The 24,851-nt window shown below is 39.7% G+C and overlaps 1 protein-coding gene across 1 annotated transcript in view; it reads left to right on the top strand.

The window, feature by feature from the left end:
- PDE11A (phosphodiesterase 11A) overlaps positions 1–24,851 on the top strand; it is a 270,311-nt gene that overhangs the window by 80,330 nt on the left and 165,130 nt on the right. Inside the window, 3 exon segments of the mRNA XM_064373343.1 lie at positions 9,813–9,888; positions 12,052–12,119; positions 13,061–13,153. Of these exon segments, the coding sequence (XP_064229413.1) occupies positions 9,813–9,888; positions 12,052–12,119; positions 13,061–13,153 (237 nt within the window).

The following is a 24,851-nucleotide window of genomic DNA, read 5'->3' as shown; positions in this document are numbered from 1 at the left end:
ACCCCGTGCCTGAGAGGAGTCCGGGTGACTTCTCCAGCCCTTCCTGTCCGGACCGCAGAATCTCGTCCGGGAGCCTGAATAAATTCCCTTGCATTGGATTATTTGCCTGCTGGCCTCAGTTTCTCTGTTTCATCTTCGGCGAAAACGGACCTTACAGATGGCGAGCCAGCCAGGAGGGAGTTGTAAGACCCCTCCCCGGGGAAACTGACTCCTCCACGCAGAGCCGGACCGGGAAGCTGCCGTTTGTTTCACCACAAGGTAAGACTTCTGGTACCCACTACCTCACCTGCTGCTTTCAGGGAGTCCCTGTCAGGAAACCGCTGCACAGCGTCAGGGATTCCCACCGCCGCGGGGTCCGTGACCCCCGGCTTCCCTGCTGCGGGGTCCGTGACCCCCAGCTTCCCTCCCCACGGGTCCGTGACCCCAGCAGGCCTCCCGCCGCGAGTCCGTGGCTCCGGCTTCCCTCCCATCCTTCCCCACGGGTCCGTGACCCCAGGAGGCCTCCCGCCGCGAGTCCGTGAGGACTCCGGCTTCCTTCCCCACGAGTCCGTGACTCCAGTTTAGGACCTGAGTGTAAGAGGAGACGTCCCTACACTCTTGTTCTCTCCCCGTAAGGGGTATATTTAGGGTCAGGAATTTGAGGGAGACGTCCCCACTTTCCTGAACCCTCACCAGCAACCGAGGTGTGGGTACTCAGAAGCCCTGTTTAAGCAGCCCTGCCTCACGGCAGAGCCAAACCCCCGGCTCATACCAAATTTGTTGTTCTAAATTAGCCCATTTGGCATAAAAGGCTCCCGTTTTCTAAAAAAAACTGTATTTTCGGTCTTTTTTTTCTTTTTCTGTCTCTCTTAGCTTTCTCTCTTTCTCCCTTTCAAAATGGTGGCTGTACCACGCCCTTAAGATGGTGGCCACTTTACACTTTTAATTCTATCCTCTGCCACGCCCTTAGGTGGTGGCCGCCTAACACTTTTAGTCCTATCCTGTGCCTCGCCCTTAAGGTGGTGGCCGCCTTATACTTTTAGTCTTATCCTGTGCCACACCCTTAAGATGGTGGCTGCTTTACACTTTTAATTCTATCCTGTGCCTCGCCCTTAAGGTGGTGGCCGCCTTATACTTTTAGTCTTATCCTGTGCCATGCCCTTAGGTGGTGGCCGCCTTACACTTTTAGTCCTATCCTGTGCCTCGCCCTTAAGACACTTTTAATCCTATCCTTCTTTCTTTCTGCCTAATTCCAATGCAAGTGAGTGAGTGAGTTTATGTGTAGTCCCACAGCGTAACAGCTGCGGGGCTTGTGTGGGCCTCAACCCACGGTTCCACAGGGACGTGACCAGGAAAGCATCAGCCTGGCCTCCCATCTGGGGGGCACCCACCCTTTGTTTGTCAGTCTTGCATGTAGTACTGTGTTTATTGTAGCCATGTGGCACATAGCCCTGGCCATGTCTTTTCTTGGTTTTTGCCTAATTATCATTATTATAAACATGCAGGCTTTCTGGTATCTTCGTTCCCAACCCAACCTCTGTTCCTCTTGCACCACCACCAAGGTACTTCTAGCCAAAGAAACCTCCTCTCTGCCCTTAGCCCCTCCACCTTCCTCTTCTTTTTCTGACCCTAATGCGCCTGAGGAGCTCTCCTTTCCACTGGCCCGACCCAATGATCCTCCACCTTATGATAAACCTCAAACCCCTTCAGCTCCTCCACCTCCTGATTACAACCTGGCCTCACCTGTTAGTGCTCACACCCGCTCACGCGGTGCTCCCAACGACAAGGCCTCCCTCCTTTGCCCCCTCCGTGAGGTGGCCGGAGCAGAGGGCATTGTCCGAGTGCATGTTCCCTTCTCCCTCTCTGACCTACCAGCCATTGAGAAACGCCTAGGTTCCTTTTCCACCAACCCTGCTGCTTACACCAAGGAATTCCGTTACCTTACTCAGGCATATGATTTAACCTGGCATAACACTTTTGTCATCCTATCCTCCACCCTCACCCCAGACGAGCATGACTGGATTTTTACAGCAGCCCGGGAACACGCTAATCAGGAACATCTTACTGATAACCAGATGCCAGTAGGTGCGGCAGCGGTCCCAGAGGCCGACCCTAATTGGGACTATCAGGATGGTCGAGATGGCTGCCGCCGCCGAGACCAGATGCTACGGTGCCTCCTGGCGGGCATGCAAAACGCAGCCCAAAAGGTAGTCAACTATGATAAGTTAAGGGAAATAACTCAGGGACCTGATGAAAACCCAGCCATCTTCCTTGACCGCTTAACTAACGCTATGATCCTCCATACACGGCTGGATCCGGCCTCCTCAGTAGGAGCTACGGTCCTAGCCACCCACTTTATCTCCCAGTCAGCGGCTGATAGAAGAAGGAAACTTAAAAAAGCTGAGAAGGGCCCCCAGACTCCCATGCGAGACCTGGTAAACATGGCATTTAAAATTTTTAATGGCCGAGAGGATAAAGCTGAGGCCACCCGACAGGCCCACTTAAGGCGAAAGGTTGGCCTCCAAACCCAAGCTCTTGTAGCAGCCCTGAGGCCGGCAGCACACCGAACATCTGGTGAGGGAGGTCCAGCGAAACGCTTCCGAAATGTTTTAAGGGTCCCACCCGGGTCCTGTTATAAATGTGGTCGAGAAGGACATTGGGCCCGGGAGTGCCCCCGTCCTCGACCACCCCCTGGACCTTGCCCAAATTGCAAACAGACTGGACACTGGAAGGTTGATTGCCCATCCCGGACCAAAGGCCCACTCCCCGCACCTCTATGTGAGGAGCAGGCCGGTCCACAGGAAGCAATCCCTTCACCTGAATTTCTTGGCCTTCTGGATGACTGATGCAGCCCGGACTCGAGGACCCCCATCACCCTTGCCGAGCCCAGGGTAACGCTGCAGGTAGCGGGTAAGTCCAGTTCCTTCTTAGTGGACACGGGGGCTACCTACTCTGTATTACCTTCCTACTCAGGTCCTAGCAATCCTTCCCAGGTCTCGGTCATGGGAGTTGATGGAAGGCTTTCCTATCCCAACCAAACCCCTCCCCTAACCTGTCTCCTCGAGGGACACCCCTTCTCTCACTCCTTTTTAATCATACCCTCATGCCCAGTTCCCTTACTAGGACGAGATATTCTCCAGATTGTAGGGGCCACCCTCCAACTCACTAATCTCACATACATGAAGTCAAACCCCTCACATACACACCTCCTACTGTCTCTTGTAACGGAGGCTACACCCTGTCCAAACCCTAAGACCCAACTCCCTATCCCTCCGGATGTAGTCAATCCCTTGGTGTGGGATACTTCCAAGCCTGTAGTGGCAAGACATCACACACCAGTTAAAATACTTCTCAAAAATGCTACTCGTTTTCCCTCACGTCCTCAGTTTCCTATTTCAAAGACCCACCGTCAGGGCCTGAAGCCTATCATCGCTCAACTCCTAGCCCAGGGACTCCTTATTCCTACCAGTTCCCCTTGTAACACTCCTATATTACCAGTCCAAAAACCGTCTGGCGACTATCGCTTAGTTCAGGACCTACGCCTTATCAACGAGGCAGTAGTACCCCTGCACCCGGTAGTCCCCAACCCATATACTTTGTTATCTAACATTCCCTCCAATACCTCCCACTTCACAGTTCTGGACCTCAAGGATGCCTTCTTTACCATCCCTCTACACCCTGAGTCGTATTTTCTCTTTGCTTTCACCTGGACTGATCCAGACACTAATCTGTCACAACAGCTTACCTGGACAGTTTTGCCCCAAGGATTCAGAGACAGTCCCCATATTTTTGGGCAGGCCTTAGCAACTGACCTCAGCTCCTGCCCTCTCCAACCCAGTTTCCTCCTACAATATGTGGACGACCTTTTACTCTGTAGTCCTTCCCTCTCCCTGTCTCAACAGCATACAGCCACTCTTCTTAACTTTCTGGGATCTAAAGGATACCGAGTATCCCCTTCCAAGGCGCAGTTGTCAGTCACCTCAATAGTTTACTTAGGCATACGCCTCACCCCTACAACCAAGAGCCTAATGACAGACAGGAAAAAGGCATTCCTTTCACTACAGCCTCCAGAGACAGCAAACCAAATTCTCTCCTTTTTAGGGTTTGTAGGATTTTTCCGCCATTGGATACCTAATTTTGCCTCCCTGGCTAAACCTCTGTATGTAGCGGCTAAAGACACACCCACAGGACCCCTCTCCCACCCTGGGGTAGTAAAACAGGCTTTTAAAACCCTACAAACTGCCTTGTCCACGTCACCTCCACTCCAATTACCCGATCTGAACCGCCCCTTCCATTTGTTCACTGATGAAAGACAGGGAATCGCAGTTGGAGTCTTAACCCAGCCCCTAGGCCCTGTATATCGTCCAGTAGCCTATTTATCAAAGCAACTTGACCCCACAGTCAGGGGGTGGCAGCCTTGCCTGCGGGCTTTGGGAGCAGCAACAGAACTCATTAAGGAATCCCTAAAACTTACTTTAGGCCAGCCCATCTCGGTATTTTTTTCCCCATCGGCTCACTGACCTTCTCTCCCATAAGTCTCTCGCACACCTAGGACCTTCCCGGTTACAAGAGTTTCATTTACTTTTCATTGAAAATCCTTCAGTTAGTCTTCATCCTTCTTCTCCACTCAACCCTGCTACTTTACTTCCCCTTCCATCCCACTCCCCTTCCCCAATTCGTTCCTGTCCTGAACTAATAGAGGCATTTGCTAAACGACGAGAGGGTCTATCTAGCCTTCCACTCCCCAGCCCCGACTTTACCTTATATGTAGATGGGAGTTCAGTAATAACGGCCAAGGGACGGCGAAAAGCAGCCTATGCTGTAGTTACAGATTCAGCCACCCTCGAGGCACGCCAACTCCCTGATGGGACAACATCCCAAAAGGCAGAGCTCATTGCCTTAACCTGAGCTCTCACACTAGCAAAAGGGAAATGGGCAAATATCTATACAGACTCCAAGTATGCTTTCCTTATTACTCCATTGTCACTCTGCCCTTTGGAAAGAGCGAGGATTCCTTACCATAAAGGGGACCCCCATAGTCAATGCCACCCATATCTCAAACCTCTTGCAGGCTCTGTTACTCCCCAAAGAGGTTGCTGTCATCCACTGTCGGGGGCACCGGACCCAGCAGGATCCCATTTCTCGGGGCAATGCAAGGGCAGATGCGGTAGCGAAGGCTCTAACCAGTACCAGGCCAGCTCCCACTCCGGTCCTGTTCCTTACCACAGCCACGTTGCCGGTGTACTCGCCATCGGAAAGACAGGACCTTATGTTAAGGGGTGGAACCAAGTCTGACCAGGGCTGGATCTTCCTAAATAATAAGATCGCCCTTCCACAGGAACAGGCTCCTAAAATTATTGCCGAAATCCACCAATCCTTACATATAAGGCCCAAAGCGTTACACCGCTTTGTGCAACCCCTCTTTTATTCACCAGGTTTGCAACAGACAATTGAGCAGGTACACATAACGTGCGTTACTTGCTCTAAGGTCTCATCTCAGGGAAGCTTGAGACTGCAGTTTCCCACCCACCAAATGCGTGGCAATCTGCCGGCTCAGGATTGGCAAATTGATTTCACCCATATGCCCACTCACAAAATACTTCGCTACCTCCTAACCTTTGTAGATACCTTTTCAGGTTGGATTGAAGCCTTCCCTACCTCTCGTGAAACAGCAGATACGGTAGCATCCATTCTTATTCAAGAGATCATCCCCTGCTTTGGCCTACCTGCCACCATCCAGTCAGACAACGGTCCAGCATTCATAGCCCAGGTAGTCCAGCTGGTCGTCAAGTCGCTCAACATCTCCTGGAACTACACATCCCCTGCCACCCTCAGTCATCGGGTAAGGTCGAACAGGCCCACGGCATTCTCAAAGACCATTTGGCCAAACTGACCATTGAGGTAAAACTTTCTTGGCCTACTCTCCTACCTCTTGCTCTAGCCCGGATCCGAGCCACCCCACGGGAACCAACGGGCCTTAGTCCCTTTGAGTTGCTGTATGGCCGACCCTTCCTGGTCTCTCATAACTTCCCGGTGCAACCACCTCCCCTAGCCACTTACCTTCCCTATCTGTCTCTCCTCCGCCACTTACTCAGGGTGCATGCAGATCGTGCTCTCCCTGTTGTTCCAGGGCCTGGAGACACGCACCCGGCAGCACCCCTTCAGCCAGGTGACAGTGTTCTCCTCCGGGAGCTCCAGCCAGGATCTCTGCAGCCCAGGTGGTCAGGACCCCACATCGTTATCCTGACCACCCCCACGGCTGCCAAGCTCCTGGGTCATACCCCATGGTATCATGTGTCCCACCTTAAACCAGCACCGCAAAAGGACCAGTGGAAATCCAAATCCCTGGGCCCCACTCGCCTTCACGTCACCCGCTGCCCCTGCCCATCAACTCCTGATCCTTCAAATTCTCCTCATAACATTTCTTCTAATATCTCCCCTTAAAGCCAGCCCCTACTATGCCTGGCAGTTCTACTTGCAGGAATCCTGGAAACAAGGCCCCACCACTAGAACCCAATACAGCACTACCAGCTCGTGTGTGAGAATTTGGACGTGTCCGACTCTTCAGTCGAGGTGCCAGCCGACTGCCCTGTCCCCCTTACTTCACCCCTATTCAGCAGGAAGTAGTCAGAAAGAGCGGCGCCCTCTATCTATCATCAAAAGGTCGGAACGTAAGGTTGGCCGCGTCGTGGAGAGTTCGGACACACCTCCTCCCCTCGCCAGGAGCTCGGACACGCCTTCCTCCCCTCGCCGGGAGCTCGGACACGCCCCCTCCCCTCGCCGGGAACTCAGACACGCCTCCTTCCATCCGGGTCCCACTCCCCTCCATTTTGTCCCACCCACCTTGGCCACAGCCAATCGGATGCCTCCACTCCCTATAAAACCCCGTGCCTGAGAGGAGTCCGGACCGCAGAACCTCGTCCGGGAGCCTGAATAAATTCCCTTGCATTGGATTATTTGCGTGCTGGCCTCAGTTTCTCCGTTTCGTCTTTGGTGAAAACAGACCTTACAATTTACAGTATCATTAAGTTTTTAAACATCAAGATACATATATAACAAATTACATGTAAAAACACTACATGGAGAAACTACCAAACTTTGCTAAGAGAAATTTTAAGAGCCTTAAATAAATTAAGGGATATTTATGGATTGAAAAACTCAGTTTTTTCAAGGTGTCAATTCTCCCCCAAATTGATAGATTCAAAAAGTGCCAATAAAAATTCCAGGAATGTATGTGTATGTGTATAAACTGCAAATTGGTTCTAAAATTGATACGGAAATACCAGAGGCCAAAAATAGTAAAGGCAATCTTGAAGAAGGACAAAGTTGAAGGATTTGCACTACCAGATACTGAGCCTTATTATATAACTATATTATTTAAGGCCGTATGGTATTGGCATAAGGAAAGATACCTAGATCAATAGAATAGAATAGAGAGTTCAGAAACAGATCCAAATAGATATGAACAGTTGATTAATGAAAACGATGGCACAGTAGAGTGATGGGGAGAGGTATTGCTTTTTCCCTCAAAACAGTGGTGGATCAATTGAATATGCTTTTCAAAAAAAAATTTTGACTCCTAGCTCATATTATACATGAAAATCATTTTCAGTTGGATTGTAAATTTAAATGTGGAAGTTAAAACAATAAGGATTCTAGGTAAAGAACAGAAGAATATCTTCATGAGGTTGGGGCATGGAAAGATTTCTTGAATAAGACCAAAAAATTACTAACCATAAATTTAAAAATTGAAATATTTGACTAAATCATATTAGGGACCTCTGAATCAAAAGACACCATTAACAGAGTGGAAAAACAAGTCATAGAATAAGAAAAGTATTTATAATACATATACCCAGCAAAGGGCTCTTATCCAGAATGTAGAAGAAACTTTTACAAACCAGATTTAGAAAGTCAGACAACCCAACTGGAAAAAAGGCCAAAGTTCTGAACAGGCACTTCATGAAAAAGAATAGAAGTAGATGATAATTATATGAAAAGTTTCTCAACTTCATTAATCATAAGTAAGAAAATCATAAATTTATTGGCCAAATTTGGATACTTTAGGGAATGAAAGGCATATTATTAATAATTATGTCAGGAAAACAGACTTAAACCAGGATTTATGGTCACCCTAGTCATCAGAGATAATCAAATTTCTTTCACAAGGAGATACAACCACATATCTATCAGAATTGTCAATTTTTTTAAAAAACCCTGGCATCAAATGTTGGTGATGATGTAAATGTACTGGAACTCTCATACACTTCTGGTTAGAAGGTAAATTAGTACAACTACTTTGCAAAACTTTAAAAATATATCTGTTGAAGCTGAACATGCGAATAACTCAGCAATTCTATTATAGATATATGCCTGTCCAAAATGCATATGTGCACTAAGTATGTACAAGAATTTTGATAATTGCATTATGTGTAATTACTACAAACTGGAAGTAACCCAGTGTTTATCAAGCGTAGAATGAATTAACAGTATTATATTCATATAGTGGGATATGATGCTGCCATGAAAATGACCAAAATGAATGCATCTCAAAAACATAATATGCAAAAGAAGCCAGACACAGAAGAACACACATTCAGTGATTCCTTTTGTATAAAGTTAAGAGTGAGCAAACTGATGTATGGTGTTAGAAGTCAGTATAGTGGTTGTCTTTTGGGAAGAGGGACGGGGCATGGAGGTAGCTTCTGGGGTGGTGATAATATTCTATTTCTTGATCCTGATGGTAGTTGCATAGGTCTATTCATTTTGTAAAAAATCCATTAAGCTGTGTACTTACAATTTTTGGGACCTTCTACATGCATGTTAATCTTCAAAAAACATTGAAAAATAGAAACTAACATATTGGCACAATGAATAGAAGGTATCTGGAAAATTAACATATCAAGGAGAAATGTCAAAAAGAAAGACATCCAAATATAAGATTTAGGTGTGTAAATTAAGTTTTGATTTCAAGTGTTTAAAATACGTCACTTTTACCTTCAACAAAGAATAGTTTAAAATGTCTTTTTATCTCAATATCCATGATCCAAAATCTTGATATCTTCCTGTTTTCTTCTATTATATTGGAACAGTAGATTGACCTTTCTCACTGAAAATCAAGGTCTTATTAACTCACTAAGACCCTTTCACTCTTAGCAGTTTCTCTCTAACGATTCAAATATCAACCATTGTTTTTAATATTAAATGGAGTTTGTTACTCAGTGTTTGATATTGATAATTATACCTCTGTGTTTTAAATCTGTCACCTCCTGATATCTTTTGGGGAACAGAAGGGAGATCTTCAAGCCTCTACATTTATCTTACCTTTTTTGTATATAGATTTGACAACATATGCAATAATTTTGTAACAGTAAAAATATAAACTGTTAAAAGTAAATGTAAATATGACAGCATTATAAGCACAAACTTTTTTACTAACAAGTGTGCTCAAAGATAAATATCGATCACTGGTTTAATTAAAGTGCTTTAAATACTCAGAGAAGAAACAGTTGCTGGAATTCTTGTCTGCTGGTGTGGTCTTGATCAAGACAGTTTCATGTCCAATTCTCTATGGCTACAGGGATTGGAGGAGGTCATGTTGGTTTGGGATTTTTTTGGTTGATTCATATTTGGCTTGGGTTTGATTTCTGTAGGATGTTCATTGTGATGAAGGAGGCAGGTGAGTGAGTTTATGCATTACAAAATTAGGTTACAATGTATAAAATAACTTTTTTAAAGTTATTTTTGAATATCTGTTATAAAGAATGGTAAAATGTAAATCAGAAATGAATAGTTAATATTCTATTTTAATTAACTTCTTTCTTGTTTCCTAGGTGGACCAGATATCTGGTTTTCACATAAGATCTGTTCTCTTTGTCCCTATTTGGAATAGCAACCACCAAATAATTGGTAAGAAATTACCTAAATAATTAAACTTCTTGAATAAAAAAACAGAAATTTGCTTTAAAATACTCCCATATCTTTTTTGTGTGTTCCCTCTTTTTACACCCAGGACTCATCAAACTATGTCTCAAACTCTTGTGTAATCTCATAAGTGCAGACTCCTAAAGAATCAACATTAACCACAACTTGAACAAATAATTAGTCAGTTGAAAGAACCAATAAATTTTAAAGTTGAAGAAAATCTGAGTTATCAACCAATAGAACTCTTTTACCTCACCTTGTGGAAATAGCGGCAGAGAGAGAGAGGTTAAAAAAAAATAGAGAGAGAAATGACTTCAAGAAAACCACAAAGTTAATAGAAGGTCAAGATTAAAACTCAGGCTTCCTAACTTCTAGTACAGACTTTCTTACTATGTCAGTGTGTTTATATCTGTGCTTTTATACATGGTGTAAAGGCAAAGGAATAAAAAACACTATCTATTGGGCATGTACTGAGCATGCATCTTTCTGCCTGGGCAGTTCTCAAATAGGCCAGATTTTCCCATAATAAAGGAATCATGGGTAAAAAACAGCTTCCAATTTTTATTTCCTCCATTCCCCTTTCCTTCTCCTCAAAAAACTCAACCAGGAAAGCATCAAAGTCAAGAAAGAAGCACCAGCAAGAATTCATGGTTGAAATAGAGAAGTCATGAAGAATGGAGTAATTAGTTGAAATTATTGAAACACAATAAAAATGTGACTTTTTTTTCCTAAGAGACTAAGAACACTAATTCATTTGGTAACTAATGCATCTATTTGCCTCTCTCTGCTTCCCCCTAAAATTGCCTGTTAAAGTCTAAAATACTGATGCTCATTAAAGGATTTAATATATGTTTAAAGAGAAAGTTTATAAGAAACACCATGTGTTATCTGTTGATATTTCCATGGCAATCTCACAGTCCTACATTTCAATCCTAATAGTAAACATCCATTATTACTTCAAAATTAGAACCACAGTTTGCCTGGTTACATGCTAATAGTTTTGTGTTTCATTATATATAAATATATATATATATATCTTCTAGCATAGGATGACTTACCTCCCTGGTGGGAAGTTGGGTGTTTTTAAAAATACAAGCATATTTTAGAATTATAGCTGTTTTTTTTTTTTCTGTGCTAAATGAGGACAAAGGCTAATGGTTTTCAAGATAGTTGATTTTTCTTGTTAAACTTGTGTGTTTTGAAAGTCATGCCCTAAAACATCTGGTATAATGCTAAAAGTGAACATTGGAAATAGTAACCACTCATAAATTAAGTTTTTAGAATCACATGTACCCAATTGGTAGCAGGCAACAGGACTAACCTTGCTTTGAGGGTTAACTGTATTAATCAACTTTTATTGTTTGTAGTAATTCCTAACATTTCTTGAATATTTACTCTGAGCGAAGCAATATGCTAAATGCTTTACAAACATTCTAACATTTTCTCATTTAATCATCATAACCCTCTTAGATAGTTAACATTTTAATTGCTATTTTACAGATGAGGAAATTGAATGCTAAAAAAGTTAGGTAATGTCCCCAAGGTCACACACCTGATGGTGGAGTTAAAATTTGAACCCAGACCATCTAAGCCCAAAGCTTTTGTTCTTAGTCACAATGCCATACTGACCCTCTCAAGTATTGTGCTTCAGAAAATGAAATATATATATATATATACACACATATATATATTCAGTTGAAAGATATATATATATATATAACCGAATGCACACACATATTCAGTTACATATATACTAGGTTGTATATATAATTGTGTGTGTGTATATATATACTCTCATATATTTAAACACAAATACATAAGTATATATATGCTTATATATATATACACAAACACACATATAAATATATGGGGGATATATTCGAGTTACTGTAACTAGTCATCTAGAATCAGATTAATGCCTTGGTAGAACTCCAAACTCCACTGAGATCTAGTCTAAATAAATCAGCCTTGAAGATAGACTGCACACCTCAGATTTATTCTCATGAAATCGGCAGGCACTTGAGAGACCAGAGTTTAAACCTAGTGTAGTTCCCTAAAGGAGGCATAGAGTTAGCTGTGGGTTACTCTATTAGAGAAACACAATGTCCAGTACTAAAAATGACCACATAATTCACTCTTTTCCCACAGGAGTGGCTCAAGTGTCAAATAGACTTGATGGGAAACCTTTTGATGATGCAGATCAACAACTTTTTGAGGTAAGAAAATAAATGTATAAACCAAGGTTTATACGGAGTCATCAATAGTCCCCTGGTTGAATCTTGCCCAAATTTGAAAAGACAAATAATTATTAATCAATTATTATTATACTTAAATGGAGGACAGAATTTACAGGAAGATTTAAGGAATGTATAAATGCTTAAGTGAGATTTGATCCTATCTTTTTACGAATTGGATTATTTTGTAACCATCCATTATTTTTATCCTAACTTTATTACAGAATTTCCCTCTCTTTTCCCCAAAGTGTTATTGTCTTACTCTTGCCTTGCTTATGTGTGTTCAGAGTCATGAAACCCTAAGCCAGCTCTGCCAGGTGTACCGCCCTCACTTTTCTCTTGTTTATGCGCTTCTGTTCATTCACTCCAGGCTCTCTAGCTGAAGAGGTTAGCCTTGAATGGGCTTCCTCATAGACTGTACCAGTAGCCAACATGAAAACTCATGATTATCTTTCTCTAGTCAAGAATACCTCATAGCTTCTTTATTAATGGTTCTAACTCAATCCTCCTTCCCCTTAATACTTACCCTATGGTTACATTGACTTAGCTTTTTACCAAAATATTGTATAGCCTAGCAACTAAAAGAGGTTGCTTTGGTTAAATAGAATGGATTTACTAAAATCAGTCCACAACCTAAATAAATTAAGAACCCATTTAAATAGACTATAGGTATGTTTAAACATATGAAGTAGTTTCACTACAATGACATTAAATTCATAATTTTTTCTCATGTGCAGTGTGAGCTATAAAGTTGTTATATAATAATAGTAATTAAGAATTTTAATATGCTTATTTCCCCAAGGCCTACCTCTATGTACAATAAGATTGTATTTCAGACCCATCCCTGGTGACTCCCTGCTTTCATATTAGATTTTAGCAATGAGTTACCGCAATGTTTAATTAGCAGGTTTGTCCTTTCCTAGGCTTTTGTCATCTTTTGTGGACTTGGCATCAACAACACAATTATGTATGATCCAGTGAAGAAATCCTGGGCCAAGCAATCTGTGGCTCTTGATGTAAGTACAGTATTTACATCAGGTTTGTATGCTGCTAGCTCTAATTTATGAGGGAAAAAAATCCCTGGTTGTGGGGCTCAAATTTTACATGTCTCAAATTTTAATTATCTATTTATTGGTCCTTAATCATTTTAGGTCGTGGGTTTACATTTCATGAAGTCTAGAAAAACAAAATGTTGCATATTATTTCAAGGGTTCACAGATACCCAGAAGCCTATTCATATATGTCCTATATTTAGATATAGATTTTTATCATTATATTTATTAAATAGTGATAATCCAAAGATAATTCAGCAGGATTTAAAATTTATTTTAAACTTAGATTCAAAGATGTATAGATATTCTATAAAGTCACAATTTTTCTTATCATAGGAGAAAACTTCACTATGAGGATATATGACCTAGGTGGGGAAAGTTGCTCCTGTCATTATCTGATTCTCTTTCTCCCTCCCTTCCCCAACACATGTCCCATCAAGAACATTGACCTGTTCCCATGTCTGCACATGTGTCCTCTCAGACCCATTAAGTTCCAAAAGAGCAGTTCTAATCTCCCCTGAATCTCAGATGCTTGTTTTGATCCAAGACTTATTTTTTTCTTCTAGCTTCTGCTCTGTAGATTTTTTTTTTCCTTTTTTTGAGATGGAGTCTTGTTCTGTTGCTCAGGCTGGAGTGCAGTAGTGTGATCTTAGCTCACTGCAACCACTGCCTCCCAGGTTCAAGCGATTCTCCTGCCTCAGCCTTCCAAGTAGCTGGGATTACAGGCACCCGCCACCATGCCCAGCTGATTTTTATATTTTTAGTAGAGATAGGGTGTCACTATGTTGGCCAGGCTGGTCTCGAACTCCTGACCTCAGGTTATCTGCCCGCCTCGGCCTCCCAAAGTGCTAGGATTATATAGGTGTGAGCCACCATGCCCAGCCTGCTCTGTAGATTTTACCAAAGATTTTCTTTATATCTATGAAATGCTTATTAAGTAGGCAAGATAAAATGTCAGTGCCAAGATAAAAGTATATAGAAGAGTATGATACATAGGAAATCTTCAAAATATTCTGTGTGTTAAGCCAGATGTAAGAAGTAGGCAAATCAATGTTACCTGCACTACTCTGATTTGAGATGTAAAATATATAAAATTATACTTATCTATCTATATGCTTTTAATTTTCTTGCTAAATTATGAATTCTAGAAGCACAGGGATTTTTATTTGCAATGCCTAGTGGGGTGCTTAGCACAAAGAAGGGATTTATTGAATAATTTTTGAATGAAGGGTGGGAGGGAAAAAAGGAGGAAGGAAAGAATCAAGGTAAGGGATACTTTTTGTTCTTCTTCTGAGATAGCCCTGCTTTGTTTGTATGTAATATTTTTTTACAGTAAGGACTAAAAACAGTATCTATAGGATAAATCAATAAATGGGTGAACTGTAAACATGCAACCAACTGATAAGAATCATTAGTAGAGCATTAAGTTCTGTGTGCAGAACTATTTTCAAATCCTGGATCTGTCACCTGCCTCACTTGTGAGAATTAAATGAGATGAGGCATGTGAAGATGTTAATAAGCATTCAATAAAATCATAGAAATAACACTATTATTATTTGTAGTAGTATATTTATTACTGAGAAATCACCATGGATTGGGGGGAAATAGCAAAATACAGGGATTTAGAACAGCAAATGTTGAGTTATGGCTCCTTCACCATCATCAAATTCTGATCTCCACAGTGTTGCTTCACCCATTGTTGTTTAGTACCTGTAGCTATAAAAAGAAAGGCACACCATACACTAGTTCCATCTAAATTCTACTTCATTATGTCACAGTATAATTAACACACAAAGAAGGAACATCTTACATATACCTATATTCTTACTCCTCACCTACCTCTGGCACATCGTCATCCTCTTGAGAAGGAGCTAGAATAACTGGGTTGCAGCATGAATGGCCATTTACCCCCAGATGGGAAGATTCAGTAAAAGGCACCACTCTCACTGGCACTACCCCTGCTCCAATGAGCCACAGTTACCATTATCTAGAAAACACTCATGTACCCTAGAATTTCTAGCTGCAGTCTCCTTACCTATGAATTGGTTATTTCAGTTCATAGTGAACACTTCTTGTTTATGTAACTCAGATCTCTCTGTCCGTAGACACAAAAATTATTACCAACTCTGCCAAATCTCCAGCCCAACTCTTAGCCTTGTGACCATCTTAAACTTTCAAGAAGTTGACTTATAGGTGATGACTTGTATGTTCCACATGCTTTATTTTGTGCCAGTGTCAAAAGTGGCATTCCCAGTCAGAATTATGGTGTTACCATCTTGCTCTCACGCCTTCCACTGTTAGCCAACTCCCACCCCAATGAGTACAAAATTCTTGACACTAGTGATCAGGTGGCATCTACCGCACTCCTTGGCTTAGGAATCTACATGCAAGAGTATCTGGAAGTATTTCTTATCCTGAGGACTTTATAAAGACAAAAAAATCATTTTTTGAGAACTACTAAACCCAAATTCAGGAATAAGATATACATTGTCTGTAGCTTGTGTTACTATATATGCACCTGCAGAAAAGTCTAGGGCATAGAAATACAAAATTTACCATGTCAGAAACAGAACAGGTCTTGAAAAGCTAGACATCTCCAAGGACAAAGCTTCCCCAAAACACTTGTCATGCAAGGCAGTCCCTTCCTTGTTGTCACATATTGGCAACTTCAACTCATTTCAGTCATAATATACACATTGTGAGAAACAGAAATGTAAGCATACAAAACATTCTCTACTGTTCTGGCCTTTAAAAACTGGAGTGACTAATACATTATCCAGATTTTGTTTAACAATTGAATTATCAACTCAATTATTTTGATAACTGTTTTTAATTTCTCATAATTTAATTATATAATTCTATTGTTAAAATCCTTTGTCCTAAATATATAAAATTAATACTCTAAGGCTCTTAGAGAGCAGAAATGCTCTTAAAGCTGAATAATGGAACAAAGAGAGGAATTTACTATCATTTTTAATCACTTTAATTTTATTATTCTGATTTCCATTCTACATGACCAAGAGCTTCAGAAGAGCTATATTAGTGTCTGTTCACATTTTCTGAGAGTAGAAATTCTTAGGTAAAAGGTGGAACCTTTTTCTAAAAGCCACAATACAGATAAAATACAATACAGATGTAGAGGTAGATGTAGAATATTACTTCCTCATTTTGAACATTAGGAATTGTCCTTTTGGGTGTCTTTCATAGTTACTGCAAATGAAGCCTTACCTAATACTGATGAGAAGTTTTCCAGAAAATGTAAGTCTGTATGCTAAGGGACACCGCTTACAGCTTTAGAATCAGATGAGGGAGATATGAGGGTCAAACAGAGAATGACAAAAAGGCATATGCAATCAGGATCCAAGCCCCATTTATTCTTCCTCCCCAAAGCCTCTCCCATCTATTTCCACCTTTCCAATTGCCAAAGCAACCATCTTACTTAAGGGCTCCATTACCTCTGCACTGGGCAATCGCAGTAGGCTTCTACTTGTTCTTCCTAAAACATATTTTAGATTTCATCACTCACCCAATCATAGACCTTAAATTACTCCCCCATTACCTTTTAAAGTACCAATGTCCTGGCCTTTGAGGCCCTCAGAAATCTCATAACAAACTACTTTCCTACCCCTGGTTCTCATTTCTCTTCTCAGAGTATTACATGCTCTTGCAAACCCAGTGACTTCATAGTCTGAAGATCAGCTACCTGTTTCTCTGCCATCTCTACTCTCCTTCACTTTTGTCTTTCTCTGTTCCAATTATGCCATATCCACTCAAAATTTTCCCATCAGTCAAAGCACAATGTAAATGTAATCCCCTCTATAAACCACCCAATCCCAAAGTTTTTTTGTTCCTCTGTTTGCCCTATATTGTTGTTAATTACAAGTCTGTATGTTTACCTCTGATAAAACATGTGCCTTGAAGTGTGTGATTGTGTCTTATCTAGCTTTTAATCCTTTCAGTATTCTATATACAACTGGTGCTCAATAAAAGTATATTGAATAAATGAATGTATCCCACCACAAATAATTATTTTTTCTGCCATGGCAACATTCTGGAATGGAAAAGCTTGGCCTATTTTGGGAGAACTACTTAGTGGCAGTCTTGCTGACCACAGACAGGCATAACATCACCTCTGTATTCCCTTCCTCCTTCATAAGCTATGGGTACAGATACAGAGTTGCTTCCATTTGGGGAGGATGTTAGATCTCCTCCTAGATACCGTCTTCCATGGGATATATCTTTAGATGAGGATGAAGAAGCCAATCTAACTTCCTGAAGGTAAGAGAGAAGGAGAGAAGTGGAAGCAGTGATTCTTTCATCAGGAATCTTCTAAGCTCCAAGGAGAGATTTTTCTCTCATTGGGTGAAAGAGTTAGACTCAGAGGCTACGAGTAGAATGCCACTTCATTCTTTCTCACTCCTCTTCCTTTAAACTTACTCTGTTGAATCAATCATCCCTATTCCTGGTATAAACTCTCTAGTACAATTCCACCACTTTTTTGACACACACAGGTGTTAAATTGTCTCTGAGCTTCTTCCCTTCCCCTCATTTAGAAGCCTGTAGTCGGGAGAGAGTCATAGTCATAGCTTCTTTACTCTTCCTCACTTCATCTCATCTCCCAACTCAGATACAGGACTCAAGAGGCAGCTAGAATGAAAGGGCGAAGTCTTATGATTTCCTAACCTGATTTCAGGGCCATCTGTGTCAGACACCAACATTTTCTTTTTGTAATGAGCCGCTTTCATAAATTCTTCAGAGAACTGCCTGGCTGGGAATCTCCTGTTAGCAATTACTTGTGGTTTTGCCTCTCCTAACTGGCAGCTTAGTATCCATTCTCATTCCTGGCTTCTAGTGGCCCATCCTGACCCTCCCTCTGTGAAGGTCAGCTCACTTCTCTAGGCAGTCCTCTTGGTGAAGGTTATTTGTTGTTGTTTTTAACAGTAGTAAAATAAACACATGAAATTTATCATTTTAACCATTTTTAAGTGTATAGTACTAAGTACATTCACATTATTGTGCAACCATCACCACTATCCATCTACAGAACTTTTTCATCTTCCCAAATTGAAACTGTACCCATGAGACACTAAATCCCCATTCCCTCTCCTCAGCCTGTGGCAACCACCATTCTACTTTTGTCTATGAATTTGACTACTGTAGCTGCCTCATATAAATAGAATCATGCAATATTTGTCCTTTTGTGACTGGCTTATTTTCCTTGGCATGTATTCCAGGTTCATTAATGTTGTAGCATGTGGAAGAATTTCCCTCATTTTTAAGGCTGAATAATATTCCATTGTAATTATATACCACATTTTGTTTTTCCATTCATACATTAGTGAATAGTTGGGTTGCTTCCATGGGCTGATGATTTTTCATGGATCTTTTTGGGTCAGGGGAAAACTCACTCAATTTAATGAGTCTTTGCTTATTAAATTGCAAAAACACAGGTCCCCTCAATGTAGCACTCTCTTCCTGTCCACTAACCTTTAGAATTTTTAGGTATGAGTCAGCTACCAGTGTCTGCTACCATGTCACATCCTGAGGAAATACATAACAGGTTCTTCAAGTAGTTCTGTAGAAGGAAGCTTTAAGAAACCCTAGCTAAGATATCTTCCATATAAGACTCGCTCATAAACTGTTACCCTTTTCTTACACAATTCAGAGATGAACAATGAGCAGCTCATCTTGGAGGAGGCAGAGTTAGTTTGGGGCATTTTCTTTCCAAGTCCTGCACAGATAACCTAAATGGCTTAGCACCTACCTTTAGAATGTAGTACCTGCTGTTCTAAGTTATGAATTCAGAAAGAGTTCCACTTACACATCCTTTTATCTACCAAAATAATTTTTTCAGATCAAGTTACTATCAGACAATGATCTAGTGATTGTCCAGATGATAAATATCTCCTCATGTTAATTTACAGTACAAGGAATACCAAGCTGATAATTAGAAAGCCAAATGTAGCACACCAGCAGACAGAATTGTTCTTATTTGTAAATTCTTCTTAACTGAAAACATGTTAGATTAGGTAAACATTTCTTTCACCATTGCCTACAAATTAGAGCCTTCAAGATTCTCCACTATTGACATCAATCTCTCACTCCATCCCTCCATGAAAAAAACCTAGATTTATTTGCATTTCTCAAATATGTCTTTAAATTTTCATTCTGAAACTTTTCTCCATTTCCTTAAAGTATTTTCTAATAAACCTCAAATTTCACCTCTTTCATTAGTATTTTCTCACCTACCCCAATAGATGTGATTGTTTCTTACTTTTAATCTCTTTATAAAAGGGCTATTGTCACATAAAAGCTCTGTTATTTTAGATAATCTTCATATATAAATATTTTACAAAGACTAGTAAAAATAGTAGTAATCATTTAGATATTTGGTATGAGGATAAAGATTAGTCAGATAGTGTTCTGAGGATTCTTGTATATTCGGTATAACCCATATACAATATTTGTCTTACTTGTTCTTTTAAAAATGCTTTTGCTGGCCAGGCGCGGTGGCTCACGCCTGTAATCCCAGCACCTTGGGAGGCCAAGACAGATGGATGACCTGAGGTTGAGAGTTCAAGACCAGCCTGACCAACATGGAGAAACCCTGTCTCTACTAAAAATATAAAATTAGCCAGTCGTGATGGCACATGCCTGTAATCCCAGCTACTTGGGAGGCTGAGGCAAGAGAATCACTTGAACCCAGAAGGCAGAGGTTGCATTGAGCCAAGATAGTGCCATTGCACTCCAGCCTGGAGCTGGAGCAAGCCAAGAGCAAAATTCCATCTCAAAAAGAATCATTTTGCCAGGCACAGTGGCTTATGCCTACAGTCTCAGCACTTTGGGAGGCCAAGGTGGGTGGATCACTTGAGCCCAAGGGTTCAAGACCAGCCTAGGCAACATGGCAAAGCACCATCTCTATAAAATACAAAATACAAAAGTTAACCAGGCATGATGGCATGCACTTGTAGTCCTAACTGCTTGGGAGGTTGAGGTGGGAGGATTGCTTGCGCCCAGGAGTTCAACGCTGCAGTGAGCCGTGGTCATGCCACTGTACTCGAGCCTGGGTGACAGAGCAAGGCCCTGTGTAAAAAAATAATAATAATAAAAATAAAAATGTTTTTAAATTATAGAAACAGTGAAATTGTTATAGAAAATGTAAAAGTATTTAGAAGAAAACAGAATCAGTGGTAACTTATTGCTTAAAGCTAACTACCTTATCCTTTGGATTGACAATTTTTTCTTTCTTTCAGCCCTTTTAAGATACCACTGTCTTTTGGCTTCCATTGTTACTAGTGAAAATTCTGCCATCATTTTTGTTGTTTTCCTAAACGTAATATTTTTGCTCCTTGCTGTTTTTAATATTTCCTTTTAGATCTTCCTTTTTCAGTCATTTGACTATGATGTACATAAATGTGTTTTACTTTATGTTTCTTCTGCTTGGGGTTCACTGAGTTTCTTGGATTTAAGAGTTGATAACTTTCATTGATTTCAGAAAATACTTGGCTAATATCTTTTCAAATACCTATTTTTTCCTATTCTCTCTCTCTTTCTGGATGCAGTTACATATATGTTGAATCAAATGATATTGGCCCACAATTCTGTGACATTTTTCAGTTTTATAAATTTTGACTTGGTACCTTTTTAAGGTTTCATTTCTCTGCAGAAACTTACCAACTGTTATTAATTATAGCTACTTTTTCTTCTATAAATATTTCTATATATTCTAAAATTTCTTCTATACATTTTTAACATATAATTCTTTATAATTGTGGTTTTGGATTCCTGGTCTTTAATTCTAACATCTGTAAGTCTGCCTGTACTGATTGTTTCTTTTCTTGATTATAGGTCTCATTTTTTCTGCTTCTTTGCATGTATTCATAAGTATTTGTTGCATACTAAACATCTTATATAGAAGGACAAAAGTAAATAATATTTGTACTAGATTTGTTTAAACTAAATAAATTTTTTTGTTTTGTTCCATTTCTTATAGAGAGAATATGTGATGTTTTAAAAATATCAGACATCTAGAATGAGAGGATGATCATAAAAAGTTGACCATCTCCAATGCTTTAGCTGGGATTGGCTGAAGCTTTTTATTAGTTTCAATTTATTTCTGCTTTCAAAAGAGATTATGAAGATTTCCCTTTGCCCTTCAACCCAATCCCAACCACCCAGGCTGCATTGAGTGACTGGTCACAATCAGGATTTGAACTGGGAGGGGTTTGAATCACAGCTATAGTTCATTTTAGTTCTCTTTGGCATCAAGTCCAACAGGGCCTCGAACCTTACTCATGTGCAAGAATGTAAGATTTCAGTTTCTGGCCCTGCACTCATCATCAATTTCACAGCAAAATTCCTGTGGCAGACAATATTCAAGCTGAGAGATTTACTTTTGTATTTGTGGCTCTTCCAGATACGAATCTGTTTGCCAACCCCCACTATCATTTGAAAAATTGCTAGTTTTTCTCCTTTTAGGAGTTGCTCTCTGATAGCAGGTTCTTCTCTCCACTATGTAAACAGTTGGTCCCAGGTATGGAAGCAGTCACTGCTCTTTATTGGTCTATGAAAAGCTTCTCTTGACTGGAATTTTATTTGTTTAGGCTTCCCTTTGTCCCCCACTCACTCTTTGACAGCTTTAAAATCAAGTATGATTTTTACTTTATCATTTTTTTTCGGGTGATAATATTTTGAGGTCTTCTTTACCTATCTGTAAGTTGAAACTACTGGCCAATCCTTTCTATTTTCCACTGCTGATCTGGATGTATCAGATATTAGCATTTTTGGTAATTTCATGATATTTTGTCAGGAAGGAACTTAAACATATTTGTAGTCTATCATCAATCTCTCTCCTTGAATGGTTAATATTTCTTGTTTTATACATTTTTTATTTCATATTATTTGCAGAAATAGGTTCAAGACCATGAGGTGTTTCTTTCATAAATTTAAAATTACTCTTTTATTTGATTGATTTGACCTTGGAATCAACTGAGTTTGAAATTAATGTTGTTATCTGTGCTTGCTCTTTTATTTTACTTCTTTTCTAGAATACATTCATTCAATGAATATTTCCTTTTTCTAAGCATTGTGCTGGGCACTGATAAGGCAGTAAGCAAAGCAGACTTATTTCTGCCTTAAAAGAGTGTGGAGGCAGACCAAAAAAAATCATGCAAACCAGAATATAGTAACAGTTGGGATAAATTCTGTAAGGAGAAAATACAGGATGCCATAAGAGCATTTGAGAGGGGACATAGCCTCTACTGAGGTTTTAGATAAATCCTCTTAAGGATATATTTTGAAGTGATAATTCTCCAGTCATCTTTTTATTTTATTTTTTACTTCTGGGTCATTTTGTTTTAGGCATATTTTTTTAAACTACATGCGTCTAAATATATATTTTTTATTTTTTAAATTAAAAATATATTTAGGGAGTACAAATACAGATTTCTTACATGGATATATTATGTAGTGGTGAGTCAGCTTTTAGTGTACCCATCACCCTAATAGTGAACATTGTATCTAATAGGTAATTTTCCAGTCCTCACCCTCTCCCAACCTCCTACCTTTTGTAGCCTCCCATGTCTATTAATCTACACTGTATGTCCATATGTACCCATTCTTTAGCTCCAACTTATAACTGAGAACACACAGTATTTGCCTTTTCTGTTTCTGAATTATTTGTTAGGACAATGACTTCCAGTTCCATCTATGTTACTGCAAAAGACATAATTTCATTCTTTTTTATGGCTGAATAGTATTCGATTATATGGAGATATATATATATATATCTATCTCACATTTTCTTTACCCAGTCCTACACTGATAGACATGTAGGTTGATTCCATATCTTTGATATTGTGAATAGTGCTGTGATGGGAGCAGTTATCTTTATGATATAATTATTTATTTCCCTTTGGGTTTATGCCCAGTAGTAGGATTGCTGGATTGAATGGTAGTTCTATTTTTAGTTCTTTGAGAAATTTTCATACTGTTTTCCATAAAAATTTACCAATTCTCATTAACAGTGTGTAAGTATTGCATTTTCTCTGCCTCCTTGCCAATATCTGTTGTTTTTTGACTTTTTAATAATAGCTATTCTAACTGGTGTAAAATGGTATCTCATTGTGGTTTTAATTTGAATTTCTCTGATGATTACTGATACTGAGCATTTTTTCATGTATTTGTTGCACACTTACATGTCCTTTGCCTACTTTTTAATGAGGTTATTTGTTTTTATTATTGAATTCTTTGAGTTCCTTATGGATTCTGCATGTTAGCCTTTTGTCAGATGCATAATATGAACATTTTTTTCCCATTCTGTGGGTTGTTTGTTTACCTTGTTGATTGTTTCTTTTGCTGTACAGAAACTTTTTAGCTTAAGTCCCACTTACCTATTTTTGTTTTTGTTGCCTTTGCTTTTGAGGGCTTGGTCATAAATTCTTTGCCTAGCCCAATGTCCAGAAGAGTTTTTCCTAGGCGTTTGTCTAAGATTTTTATAGTTTGAGGTCTTACATTTAGGTCTTTAATCAATCTTGAGTTAATTTTTATCTTTTGTGAGAAGTATGTGCCCCATTTCATTCTTCTGCATTTGGCTCTCCTTGTCTTGTTCCCATTCTTAGAGGGAATGCTTTTAACTTTTCTCCATAAAGCATGATGTTGGCTATGAATTTGTTGTATAGGGCTTTTATTATGTTGAGGTATGTTCCATCTATGTCTGATTTCTTGAGGATTTTTATCATGAAGGGATGCTGAATTTTAGTGAATGCTTTTTCTGCATGTATTGAGACGATCTTATGGTTTGTGTTTTTTATCACACTTGTTGATTTGCATATGTTGAACCATTCTCATATCCCTGAAATAAATCCCACCTGATCATGGTATATTATCTTTTTGATGTGCTATTAGATTTGATTTGCTAGTATTTTATTGAAGATTTTTGTGTCTATGTTCATCAGGGATATTGGTCTGTAATTTTCTTTTTTTGTTTTTGTTGTGTCCTTGTCTGGCTTTGGTATCAGGGTGATACTGGCCTAGTAGAAAATGTTAGGGAAAATCCCCTCTTCAATTTCTTGGAAGAGTTTCAGAAGGATTGGTGTTAGTTCTTTGTATGTTTGGTAGAATTCAACTGTGAATTCATCTGCTCCTGGTCTCTCTTTTTTGTTGTTGTTGTTGGGAGATTCTTTTTTATAACTGATATAATCTCACTGCTCTGAATATAATTTTTAATCTAGTCTGAGACTCTGCTTTTAATGAGGGATTTGGTTTTACATCTATTATTTTATCTTATGCTAGCTGAGCTTTTACTTTCTCATGCTTTGCTTTTTCTGAATTTTACTATATGGACTATATTTTGCTTGGTTTCTTTTACTCCTTACATGAAGTGAAAATTATTTATTCTAATTTTTTCACTAAAGCATTATTTAATCAATATTTCTCTAGTTAATAAAGACGAAAATGAGCCATTATCTTTTAATTTCTTACTCCAGTAAAAATAATTGGAGTCTGCACTTTCCCTATAGTTTCCTAGCTTTTGTTCATGTATTTTAGATTTTTAGTTACATTATCTTAGCAAATTTTTTAATTTATACAAGTGCTTTTTTATAGAATGAATATATGTATTCATAACATTTGGTGAGGCATAATCTTTTTGTTTTGATAATCT

This window comes from Aotus nancymaae, unplaced genomic scaffold, assembly GCF_030222135.1.
Source record: "Aotus nancymaae isolate 86718 unplaced genomic scaffold, 86718_ANA_hifiasm-v0.15.2.pri h1tg000008l, whole genome shotgun sequence".
NCBI classification, from domain to species: Eukaryota; Metazoa; Chordata; class Mammalia; order Primates; family Aotidae; genus Aotus; species Aotus nancymaae.
The sequence above is the reverse complement of the archived record's forward strand: the minus strand, read 5'-3'. Positions and strand labels throughout refer to the sequence as shown.